Below are 13,510 nucleotides of genomic sequence, written 5' to 3' on the forward strand. Positions count from 1 at the left end.
CTGGAGTTGGAATGTATTTACGGATGAATGCAATTGGCATTAATTATTTAAATTTGAAAAATATTAATTAAAGATATTACCAACACGATTTCGAGAATCATAAATTCATATCTTCCTTAATTTTCTGAATCATTAATGTGATAATCTTTAGGAAATATTTTTCTGTAAAAAAAAAAATCCACATTAATGAAGGCATTAAAATCGACACTAACAATTAAATTATTTAGATATTCAATTATTTTAAGATTCTTATATCTTATTTGATATTTTTTTTTAATATCTCATTCTTTAATTACTGCGTTTAGAATTTATTGGTTGTTACCTATTTTTTGGTGAAATTTATTGGTTGTTACTTAATAAGTAATTATGGTGCGGTTATTTTAGTTAATATCTAATTTAAAGGATTTGTTTTCTTTTATTATTAATAAACGAATAACATGTATAGAAATAAAAGATTTTTCTTGCGACTCTATAATAAAAATATTAAACTCTTATTTTCTACATTTCTTACACATAATATCCTCTTATTCAATAACAAAAAATATATATTGCATATTTTTAAAAATATTTATAATATTTAAATTATATAAAAAGTTTGTAATATTAATATTATTTCAACTCTATACAAATTTAATATATATGTATATATACCTTATGGGAACCATTTAAAAGAAATTTTTAAATTGACTTGAATTATATAGCTTTTAAATAAAAGTATTATTAAAAAGAAAAATAACTAAATGATGTTTAATTTCACGGGACGGGTAATATGATGGGACGGGTTTGGGTTGATATTTATAAAAGATAGTATACCACGGGTGAAATCCTAAAATTAACAATCAAAATAATCTATCAAACAAATTACATTTTGATTTTTTTTAAGAAAATAACTAAATGATGTTTAATTTCACGGGACGGGTAATATGATGGGACGGGTTTGGGTTGATATTTATAAAAGATAGTATACCACGGGTGAAATCCTAAAATTAACAATCAAAATAATCTATCAAACAAATTACATTTTGATTTTTTTAAGAAAATATAGCCCCGCGGTGTACCGCGGGTTAAAATCTAGTATATATAACAAGTCCTTAATACAAACCCTAACATATATCTTTTTTTTTTTGTGGTAATAACCTAACATAAATCTTTACAGAGTAAGGAACATTAAATAAAGATTTTCATACATATTTTGTGTTCTAACTAATGGCAGATAATAGGTATTTTGAAGATCAGCCGTACGAGGTAGAAAACCCATTTAACATCATGATAACGTTGTCACCATTTGACATAGATTTGAGTACTACGTTATTGGTGCCAAAAACGTTACTAGAAGCCAACTTATTTCCTTTCTTTGATATAAGTTTTCTCGTCGAATTGTTACAAGTTCGTAACAAGATTGAAGTTTTTGACATTGATACTAAAATTACAACATTTCTTACCATGAAAGAAGATGGAAATAATTTCAAATTTCGTGGGTGGAATAATATTCTCGAACGAAAACATTACAGGGCAGGCGATACTCTTGCATTTTGGTGGGATCTCCATCACACTAGACTTAATTTCAAACATGTTGCTTAGTTGATGGAGTAGGTCTTCACAACTTCATATGTATACCGGGTTTGATCTGAGTCCGGTTATGTTGGTTTAGATCCTATTTCTAGAGTTTATGTTTTTCTTTTATAGTTATAAATAGATCAATTTGTTTTTGTAAGATAATATATATTATTGATGGGAAATTGTTAAAAATACCCCTTTTGGTGTGCCCCTTTTCAAAAATACCCTTTTTAGATGTCCATTTTCAAAAATGCCTCTTTTTAAATCTGAAATTTTTATAAAGTTTGATTAGGTTTATAAAGTACTTATGAATTGTAACTACTACTTGAAGGCTCGATCCAAGTATTTATAAGGTTTTATAAGGTGTTTTAAAGGTTTTACAAGTTATTTTAAAGGATTTTTAAGGTTTTTCAAAGATTTTACTATATATAAAAAGGTTTTTAAAAGTATTTAAAATGCATTTATAAGGTATTTATAAAGTATTTATAAGATTTTAGATACATAGAAATGTAGTTTGTGTATGTTTTAATAATATTACATACATATTTGGGTAAATCTTATATTTTTAAGAGCATTTTTATAAGGTTTTTAAAAAGGGGTATTTTTGAAAAGTGACATTGAAAAAATGGCATTTTTGCAAAAACCCCATTATTGATTAATAAAAGAGTCGAGAGAAAAGTTTTCTCCAAATATTATATATGTTTCGACATTTAAATTTAAAGATGACGTTTGATTTCAAATCATAAGATAAATATACTATTACAGGAAAACTAAAGTTTATATTAGTTGATTGTATAACCTTGATGCCATTGCTTTCTTGGAATTAGAACATCACATGTTAATGTTTTAGATGTACTGTATGAAAAAATAAATTTTGGCTAAAATGTTAGTGCCATATAAATTTTGGCTTAAATGAAAAATTATATATATAAATCCAATCAAGTTATTTATAAATCCATATTTTCAGAATATTATGAAATATTAAAACCTTACTATTAATTTTGTTGAAAGAGAAAGCATGTTCAGTTAATAATGAATCTAATGATACTCATAGAAATATAGTAATGTATAGAGTCACTTAATTACAATTAACCACGCATAACTAAAACATATTGTCATTATATATATCCTTAACACACAGACAAAATTTTGTCATACAAAAACAACCTTACATAAATCTTTACGGAGTAAGAAACATTAAAAACCGGTTTACATATTTCTTTGTGTTCTAGCTCATGGCGATTTTTCCAGATAAGCCGTATGAGGCAAACAACCCACATAACATCATGATAACGTTGTCACCATTTGACGTCGATATGAGTACTACGATCATGATGCCAAAAGCGTTACTAGAAACCAATTTATTTCCTTTCATGGAGATAAGTACTCTCGTCGAACTGTTACAAGTTCCCAACAAGCCAAAGATGATTGGAATTTATGATATTGATAGTAAAATTACAACATTTGTTATCATAAAAAAAGATGGAAATAATTTTAAATTTCATGGATGGAATGATATTCTCCTACGAAAACATTACAAAGCAGGCGATACTATTGCATTTTGGTGGGATCTTCGTCATACTAGACTTAATTTCAAACAGGTTGCTTAGTTGATGGAGCGGATCGTCACAACTTCATTTCTCGAATATGTATACCGGGTTTGTTTGATCGAGTCTAGTTAATTAGTTGTTGTTTTATTATGTTGGTTTAATTCCTATTTCTACAGAACATGTTTTTCTCTTATATATCGTTATAAATATATCTATTTGGCTTTGTAAGATAATTTATTTGAGTAATTAATAAAAGAGTTTTCTCCAAATGTTTTGTTTATACATTCAAATCTAAAGATGATATTTTGATTGCAAACCATAAGAAAAATACACAATTTTGAAAAACGAAGTTTATATTGATTTTATAGGTGGAAAACAGTTGAAATTTTATAAATTCACCAATTTTAATGGTGGAATTTTTTAAAAATAAATTTACGGTAATTTAACTAGTATGACATGTGATGTTCTAGTTCCTATAATTCCAATGGCATCAAGGTTATACAATCGTTGTTCTTGATCTAAGTCGATCTTACTCACTATTTCATGCATCAATAAGTTTCAGAAAGAAATCACAAATGGAACAAACAAATATTTATAAGTGAAATATTTTTTGAAGTTATTAATAGTTGGGAAATTCTCATAAATTTCATAAAAATTGTTACCAAATTTAGCACAGAATCTCCAAAGTTCCAAAAATAGCTCAATGACTAATATAAGTATTTGATTGACGTTTCACGCGATCATATTATAATATTAATTTCAAATTAGAAATAGTTTTATTATTTTACATAATTGGATAAGGGTAAAATATTTATGTGCAGATTCATTAATGCTAATTTTGAAAATTTGTGGAGTGTGAGATATAATTGTCTATAAAATTTTTTTTTAGTGCTATTATAAGGTATTTCTCTTAATTAATAGTTTGAGGGTTCACTTTATTAGTATTTTCATTTTCTTATAATTGGGAGGTTCTTGGGCCGCAGGCTCGTACTATCCCTCAAGCGATTTGTATTTTTACTGGCAATGTATGTCGAAATTTTAGTTTACTTTAGCAAGTGTTAGAATTCAGTTAACTATAAATCTATATATGTCATATTATTATGAAAATTAGACAAAATTAGTGTTACTTTGGTAATGAGAAATCAAGTTCAATTTCTGTCAAAAAAGAAAAGAAAAGAAAAAAAGAAAAAAAAAATCAAATTCAATTAATAGTGAATCCAATGAAAATCATTAAAGAAATCTTTTTTTTTATATATATAGTGACAAGATCTTAATTACAATTACCCACTCGACACAACTTATTGTCATTATATATAAATAATAGATATGCTTAACACATAAACAACAAATATTAACACAAATATTACCTAGATCTCTAAGAAGTAAAGAATACTTAAAAACCGATATCCATATATCTTTGTGTTCTAACTCATGGTAGATACCGAGCTGTATCCAGATAAGCCGTTTGATGCGGACAGCCCTTGGAACATCCTGATAACGTTAACACCATCAGACATAGGTTTGAGTAATATGATAACGTTTCCAAAAGAAATAGTAGAAAACAAAATGTTACCTTTCCTGCCTGATAATTTCATAGGTTATTTGGACTTTTTTGATTTTGATACTGAAGTTGTAACAACTCTTACCGTAAAAGAAGATGCAGATGGAAATTTCCAATTTCATGGATGGAGTATGGTTCTCCAACGAAAAAATTACAAGACAGGAGATATTATAGGATTTTGGTCGGATGCCTATAACTCTAGATTTAATTTCCAGCTACTCATGATTGCTTAGTTGATGGAGCGGATCTTTGGAACTTCATTTCTCATATATGTTTAGTTGCTTTTTTTAATTATTTCATTTCGCAAATTTGACTATTTGATGTTGTTTTCATCAAGTTGTTTTTCCTTTTCAATAATAGATGGAATATCCATGTGTTTGTATGATAACAAATATAAACATGACCAGTTTGATCGAACCTATTCAATCCAAATTAAAATCGTGTAAACTGAACTAATCCAAATCCTAATTACTTTATTTCGATATTTATTACATTTTTTGTCCGAAATTCATCATGAGAGAGAGACATAGATAGACATTTAGATCTAGATACATAAGCTTTATCTTTTCTTTTTATTTAACCTAAAACTTTTAAACTAAACCAATCTTGCAAAGCCGTTGGCCTAAAAAACTTGAATATTGAAAGTATAAGGTCAATTTAATTTCCTAGAGAATTTCTTGTTTATGTTTAAAGTGTTCGAACTAGAAACTTACCTCTCTTCGGGGATTCGTATTGGACTTGAACAAGGGCTGTGTTTGGTACTAAAGAGAACAAGAGATAAATCAAATCCACTATAACTTATACATTTTTTTGGTTGGGTTATAACTTATAATTATGATTCTCAGTTTCTCAGAACTATTCAAAATTATTAAATTTTAAAAAAGGTCATCAGATTTTTCACTTAAAAATATTGGTTGGATAGTTAGCGTCTGTCCCTATCAACTTTTAAACAATAAAATTTGGGTTCACATGCTTTTTTGTACTAAACATACTAAAGATGATTGCTTTGAGAGTTCTCCTCACAATTCATAGGAAGAACCGAAGATGAAGTATATAACAAGATGCATTTTGCTGACAAAAAACAAAAACAAGATGCATTATTAAGAGAGTTTGGTCGAACCAAAACTTTTTGTTCTATTCCCTTGATTTACAATGCCTTCACTTGCTTGTTGCTTGCAATCTTATAAACTAATGAATATTGTTTTTTTTTATCAAAGCTTCGATCTAACAAAGTTTTATTCAAATATATTGGATATGGGCATGGCTTAGTTTCTGATTGCGTGATAGATAATGTACTATATTGTTATAGTAATCTAGTTGGAGTTAAATGGTACACTCTAGGATAATATATTGGTTAACCTTTGAAGAGTTTGAAAGGGCTCTCTAAGTTTGTCGATTATAATTATGTTAGATTGGCGGTTTTGTGGGGCAAGTACTTACCTTCTAGTGGCTATCAGCATTGGTGTGTGGTGAGTCTGGTGACTCTGCTTGAAATATGCAACACGCATGAGTTTTGGAGAAAGGTCAAGTGGCAATTGATGCTCTATTTACAGTCCCTATGCCTTTCGAATTCGTGTGCGCTCTTTCTTCTACTGTTTTGATGAATTATCGACATTGTGAGAAAAAGGCTTATACATAGTGAATCTTGACTGATGCAGCTAGAAGAATTAGTTTATTATGCATCAGGCCATATGTAGAAAGATAAGCTTATTTTATAAATTTCCTCTAAATTACTATTGATGGTGGGTTTTGGGCTCGGGCCCAAACCCCTTAACGGGCCTAAACCCTTCAACGGGTCCACGCTCCCCTGTGGCTTAGCAGAAGCCAAAGGAAAGCCCAGACCCAATTTTCCACCGACCAAAGGGCAGAAAGGATATTTCGCACGAACAGTGTACCCTACTTCCACACCCTATAAATGGCAAAAAAGAATGATTGTACAGGGATCCCGAAATAACCGCTTTTACAGAGAATATCATACAACCGTCAGAGCACTTTGCGGCTCGGCTCGTACTCTAAGTTTTTAGCTCGTCTATTTTTGTAATTGTCGGCTCGTTCTTTAAAATAAGAGATTCTTCTTTCACCCTTAAGACTCCGAATACGTACTTGTGTGATTTTGAGGATCAACAGTTGGCGCGCCAGGTAGGAGAGAAGCTCGAAGATTTCTCTCAAAACTACGAACCGACGAAACAACAAAGATGACGGACGCATTCCACAACGCACTCGGCACAAGTGCCTCCAGCTCGGGAGAAGAAGCATGCACGCCCGCAGCCGCACCGCCTTCGCTACCCCCGACGCCGGAAGGACCTATCGCGGCAGCTACCGGACCGCACCCTGCACCACGTCCTGATGCTCAGATAACTCCCTCGAACGGACGTAACACGACGAACCCACAGGTTAACACCAGAGCCGGGACGAACCAAAGGAGTCAGGACCGCAGCGAACTGGACGACCTGCTTCAAAACATCCTCACGCACCTGAGCCAGCAAGAGGCCAGGACGAACGTGCGACTCGAATCTCTGGCAGCAGCCCAGGCTTGCGCTCAGGATGAAATCAATCACCTAAACGCAAGTCAGACGCAAGGTGTGCGACCCGCTCAAGGAAACCAAGTGCCGACCCGGCAAATCCATCCTGTCACTTCGTCGAGCGAAAATACCCGAGACCTAGAGCTCGCCGAACTACGACGCATTGTCCAAGATATGAACACAAAGGTTCATAAGGCCACGAGCGCCGCACCGGAACTCGACCGCGTCCTTGAAGAAACACAGCAAACTCCTTTCACTCGAAGAATAACTAGCATCTCACTCCGAGGGCGCCAAAAGATAAAGCTCGAGCCCTATAACGGAAAGGGCGATCCAAAAGAATTCCTAACATCATTCGGCATCGCGATCAACCGAGCCGAACTAACCGACGAGAACTTCGAAGCAGGACAATGCCAGATTTTCACCGAGCATCTAACCGGTGCCGCCCTCAACTGGTTCTCAAGACTTAAGCCGAACTCAATCAGCAGTTATCGTGAACTGTCCGTAACGTTTCTCAAACATTATTCGCCGCTCATACAAAACCAGACGACCAATGCCGACCTATGGTCCCTTGCGCAAGGACCCACGGAGTCCCTCCGATTATTTATCGACCGTTTCAAGGACGTCATTACCCGGATCGTCGTCCCAGACGAAGCCGCAATCGTAGCTTTGCGCAACGCAGTGTGGTACGACTCTAAGTTTAGGGACAATATCACGCTCTATGTCCCGAACACGCTCGAGGACGCACTTCATAGAGCAACGAGGTACATCGAATTAGAGGAGGAGTGGCTCATTCTGTCACGAAAACACGGAGTGACAAAGGCATCGGCGCCGAAAGAAGCTCCTGTGGCAAAACCTGCGGAGCCAAGACAGCATCTCGACCGCAATACGAGCCAAGGTAGAAAGCCGGCCACGTTCGTCATAAATAGTGAAGGCACGGCACCCAAACAATGGAACAAATGGGCAAGAGATTCCGATGCCATTACTACAGGGCCGGTGTATTGCGAGTATCATAAAAGCAAGGCCCACGCGACGGAGGACTGTCGCTACCTGCAAGGACTCCTCATGGCTAAGTATAAGAGCGGTGGCATCACCATCGAATGCGATCGTGCCCAAGGGAGTAATAAAAATCAAAGACGTAACGAAACAACCGCTCGACAATTCCTTCAGGACCGAGCTGAAGGAGCCGTTGCAAACGACGACCAAACAAACGATCCGGCCAAAAGACAACGCCAAGGCAAAGCTATCGCTGACGCTCCCAACGTCGTCCAACAAGTTCATATGATCATGGGCGGCCTCCAAAATTGCAATGATTCAGTCCGTTCGATCAAGCAGTACCGAAAGAAAGCCGAAATGATGGAGACGTGGCCAGTAATGCCGAGCCAACCTTCCGTGGAGATCAAACTTATTTCTTTCACGAAAAACGACCTTGTCGGAGTCGATCTCCCCCACAACGATCCGCTAGTTGTCGAGCTAATCGTCAGCGATAGCCGAGTTACGCGCGTCATGATCGATACAGGCAGCTCAGTTGACCTAATCTTTAAAGATACCCTCACCGCGATGAACGTAGCCGACCGGCGTATAAAGCCGCGCTCTCGACCATTGGCTGGGTTCGATGGCGACTTCATCATGTCTCTCGGCACTATCAAACTACCCACGTTTGTCGGCGGTACGATCGCCTGGGTTAAGTTCGTCGTCATCGATAAACCGACGATATACAATGTAATCTTGGGGACACCGTGGCTTTATCAAATGCAGGCCGTCACATCCACCTACCACCATGGCGTCAAGTTTCCCACTCATCAGGGAATCTTCACTCTCAAAGGAAATCAGCAAGTAGCGCGGACGTGTTTTCTGATCGAACACAAGAACTGCGCCGAAAAGAAATTGTAGCAACCAAAGAAAGAGGAGCCCGCGCCCAGCTCCGTAGTAGCAAAGGCACCGGGCAAATCCTACGAGGAATCAGAGCTAAGTCGAACGGAACTTGTGAATATCGATGCGTCGGATCCACTACGTTGCGTTGGCATCGGAGCTGAAATTAGTCCATAAATCAAAGCGGCCCTTGTGGCCCTTCTCAAAGAGAATTGGTCAACCTTCGCTTGGAGCGTTGAGGACATACCGGGAATCGACCCCTCGATAACGTCCCACGAGCTAGGCGTGGATCCGACATTCAAACCTGTTAAGCAGAAAAGACGCAAATTGGGTCCAGAACGAGCCAAAGCAGTAAATGACGAGGTCGAAAAGCTACTAGGCGTCGGCTCCATCATCGAAGTCCGATATCTAGAGTGGTTGGCAAATCCCATCGTAGTCAAAAAGAAGAATGGTAAGTGGCGGGTGTGCGTCGACTTCACCGATCTGAACAAGGCTTGTCCAAAAGATAGCTACCCTTTACCGCATATCGACCGGCTCGTCGAAGCCACAGCAGGGAACGAGCTCCTGTCGTTCATGGACGCTTTCTCTGGATACAACCAGATTCTCATGCATAAAGACGAACAGGAAAAGACGTCCTTCATCACCGATCGCGGAACGTACTGCTACAAGGTGATGCCTTTCGGTCTGAAAAACGCCGGAGTAACGTATCAGCACCTCGTCAACAAAATGTTCGCCGAACAGCTCGGCCGAACTGTCGAAGTCTACATCGACGACATGCTCGTTAAGTCATTGAAAGCTGACGACCACGTTCAAAACCTCCGACAATGCTTCGACGTGCTAAACAAATACCAAATGAAGTTGAACCCGGCCAAATGTACGTTTGCGGTAACTTCCGGTGAGTTCCGTCGTCACCAAGAGAGGGATAGAAGCCAACCCAAAACAAATTCGCGCTATACTGGAGTTACCCTCTCCCAGAAACGCCAAGGAAGTACAACGGCTGACCGGCCGGATCGCAGCCCTCAATCGATTCATCTCGAGGTCGACGGACAAATGTTTGCCGTTCTACAACCTCCTAAAGCGGAGAGACAAGTTTACCTGGGACGACGCAAGCGAGAAAGCGTTCGCCGAACTCAAGACGTATCTGACGACGCCATCGGTACTCGCAAAACCGGAGAACGGTGAAACTTTATTCTTATACATAGCTGTATCCAATTGGGCCGTCAGCGGGGTATTAGTACGAGACAACCGCAGCGAACAGAGGCCAATCTTCTAACGTAAGTAAATCGCTAATCGAGGCCGAGGTTCGCTATCCTACAATGGAAAAAGCTGCGCTAGCAGTCGTTACGTCAGCGAGGAAGTTGCGTCCCTACTTCCAGTCTCATACCGTGGCCGTGCTTACAAACCAACCTATCAAAACCGCGTTCCACAGTCCGAGCCTCTCTGGAAGAATGACCAAGTGGGCCATCGAACTCAGCGAATACGATATCGACTTCCGGGCTCGACCAGCCATGAAATCTCAAGTCCTCGCCGACTTCATCATCGAATTACCAGCAGTGGACCCGGACGACACCACACTAAACACCAATCAGACGAATGGTACTTGGACCCTCTATTCAGACGGCTCGTCCTCTTCACATGGATCAGGTGTCGGCATCAGGCTCGTCTCCCCAACCGGCAAAATGTTAGAGCAGTCCTTCCGGCTACGTTTCGCGGCAACAAACAACGTCGCCGAATACGAAGCACTCATTGCCGGACTCCGACTCGTAATTGGGATGAACGTCCGACGACTCCGTGCCATGATCGATTCACAGCTCGTAGCAAGTCAATATAGCGGCGACTACGAAGCAAGAAATGATAGAATGGACGCATATCTCAAGGTCGTCCAGCGTCTGTCCAAACAATTCACAGAATTTGAGCTAACCAAGATACCACGGGGAGATAACGCTCCCGCAAACGCCCTAGCAGCACTAGCCTCAACGTCCGACCCAGACCTTCGCCGCGTCATACCAGTCGAAAGCATCGACCACCCCAGCATTGAAGGGATCGAATCCGTCAACCTTGTGTGCAGCTGCGCCGCACCAGATCCGATAAGCGACCCTGACGATTGGCGCCTCGAAATACGCGATTTCCTGTCAGATGGGACGGTTCCGGTAGACAAGTGGGAAGCACGGCGTCTACGCGCCAAATCGTCAAAATACACTCTGTACCGCTAATGCTTACTTCGGTACAACGCCTCCGGGGCAGTGCTCAGCTGCCTCCATAAGGCGGACGCGGCAGAAGTCATGAAAGAGACACACGAGGGAGCAGGTGGAAACCATTCAGGAGGATGATCTCTTGCACTCAAAATCAGAAAGCTCGGCTATTACTGGCCGACGATGATCTCGGATTGTAAAAACTACACGCTCAAGTGCGAGCAATGCCAACGGCATGCCCCCGTCATCCACCAGCCGACCGAACTAATGAAAGCTGGTGCCGCGCCATATCTTTTCATGCGTTGGGCCATGGACATCGTCGGTCCACTTCCAGCTTCGCGGCAAAAACGCTTCATCCTCGTCATGACTGATTACTTCACCAAGTGGGTCGAAGCTGAATCCTATGCAACGATCAAAGCCAAAGACGTACAAGAATTCGTTTGGAAATATATCATTTGTCGGCACGGCCTACCGTACAAAATTATCACGGACAACGGCTCGTAGTTTATTTCGCTACAGTTTGAAGATTTCTGTGCTAGCTGGAGAATTCGCCTGAACAAATCGACGCCGCGTTACCCCCAAGGCAACGGCCAGGCTGAGGCAACAAACAAAACAATCCTCGCCAGACTCAAGAAACGGCTAGAAGCCAAAAAAGGAGATTGGACAGACGAACTCGACGGCGTCCTGTGGTCATACAGAATGACCCCACGTAGCGCCACCGAACAACTCGCCGCAGCGAAATACTACAACAAGAAAGTCCATAATCGGCATTTTAGCGAAGGTGACCTCATCCTCAAAAAAGTGTTCGAAAACACGGCCGAACTCAACGCCGGGAAGCTCGGCGCAAATTGGGAAGGTCCCTATCAGATATCGAAGATCGTCCGACCCGGAGACTACGAACTCCTCACAATGTCCAGCGTCGAAGTCCCCCGCACATGGAATTCGATGCATCTGAAACTCGGCCTTACCGACGCCTCACTATGTAATGTGAACTACAAGCAGCTTGATCCCTCCGATCAGAGGGTACGTAGGCAGCCTCGTTTACGAGGCACAGCTGCAAATATTAATAAAATCTATCTTTTTAAAGACAGAAACGAAACGAATTACGTTAGCACCCTGGCCCGGTGTCTAATCGAATGAAAGCCGAGTTCCGTACTCGCATGATTAAAACGACTGATCACAAAAGCCGAGGTCGAAATCGCAATCACGCTCGTTTTAATCATTCGAACAGGATAAGCCGACCCCGGAGGTCGCACCTAAAATTGTTCTGGGTCCAACCCAAACACGATTATCGACCAAGTTATTGAGGTCGTCCCCAATAACTTGCACGGAACGACCTAGAAGGTCGTACCACCGAGTGTCTTGGACCCAACCCAAACACGATTATCGACCAAGTTATTGAGGTCGTCCTCAATAACTTGCGCGAAACGACCTCGATAATATACGCACAAGAATAAAGCGATAAAATAGTCAATAAAAGAAAAGCCAACAGAAGTGGCAAGAGTCTTACAAAAGACGACTACGCGGCAAATAACTTAAAAAAAAAACATAAACAAAGAATCTCAAGGCGCGGCCTCGTCTTGAGGAGGATCCCCGACCTGGACGTCACCATCACCAACGACTTGGTCGACGGCCTCGACGTCAACAGCAACTTCATCATTAACACCTTCAACCAAAGGCGCAAACTCCTCAACGACGAGAGGTCCCATGAAGAGATTTCCGACATCATTCCAGCCTTCCTCTAGCTCGGCAATGTCGAACGCATTGACTTCATTCTTAAGCTCTTCCGCATCAGCTTCAAGCCTCTCGATCACGTCCTTGGAGTTCAAGACGACCTCCCCAGTTTCAGCCAGCGTCTTCAATAGGGCAACGCTCCCGACCGCCTGATTATAATCGAGGAACTTGGGATACGCCGCGTCCCTAGTAGCGAAATGCCTCTGAATCCCGTCGAGACGTTGCTGAAATTGGTCGGCAGCCTCCTTGAGAGCCTTGGTTACGTGAATACGAGCGTATTCGGTGCGCCGCTCCCGAAGCCTTGCCTCCTCGGCTTGTGATTGCTCGGCCAAGTGCTTAAAGTTAACTCGGGACTTTGAGAACTCTTCAAGACAACGCTCCCGTTCTGAAAGAGCGTTATCACGTTCCTCCTTCAGTTTGGCGACCTCCTCGCGAAGAAGCTGCACCTCTGAGTTAGCACTCTCCAGGCCCTTCGACGCCTGATCGGCCCTCTTCGTCTCGGCCGCCAAGGCCCTTTGGTGATCC

At 40.3% G+C, this 13,510-nt stretch overlaps 2 protein-coding genes across 2 annotated transcripts; both read left to right on the forward strand.

Annotated features, from left to right (window-relative positions):
* The first annotated feature begins 1,124 nt into the window (after positions 1-1,124).
* Positions 1,125-1,632, forward strand: LOC9308733 (putative B3 domain-containing protein At4g12617). The gene has a single exon (XM_002872618.2). It carries the CDS (start codon positions 1,207-1,209, stop codon positions 1,579-1,581), a length of 375 nt encoding a protein of 124 aa, XP_002872664.1. The 5' UTR covers positions 1,125-1,206; the 3' UTR covers positions 1,582-1,632.
* A 1,061-nt stretch (positions 1,633-2,693) lies between these two features.
* Positions 2,694-3,302, forward strand: LOC9308734 (B3 domain-containing protein At4g05630). The gene has a single exon (XM_002872619.2). The coding sequence runs from the start codon at positions 2,793-2,795 to the stop codon at positions 3,165-3,167; it is 375 nt and encodes a 124-aa protein (XP_002872665.1). The 5' UTR covers positions 2,694-2,792; the 3' UTR covers positions 3,168-3,302.
* Positions 3,303-13,510: the final 10,208 nt, after the last annotated feature.

The sequence above is a fragment of the Arabidopsis lyrata genome, assembly GCF_000004255.2.
Source record: "Arabidopsis lyrata subsp. lyrata unplaced genomic scaffold ARALYscaffold_6, whole genome shotgun sequence".
NCBI classification, from domain to species: Eukaryota; Viridiplantae; Streptophyta; class Magnoliopsida; order Brassicales; family Brassicaceae; genus Arabidopsis; species Arabidopsis lyrata.

Excerpts from the sequence above, each read along its gene's own strand:
- LOC9308734 (XM_002872619.2), top strand. The coding sequence starts at position 2,793 with ATGGCGATTTTTCCAGATAAGCCGTATGAGGCAAACAACCCACATAAC.
- LOC9308733 (XM_002872618.2), top strand. The coding sequence starts at position 1,207 with ATGGCAGATAATAGGTATTTTGAAGATCAGCCGTACGAGGTAGAAAAC.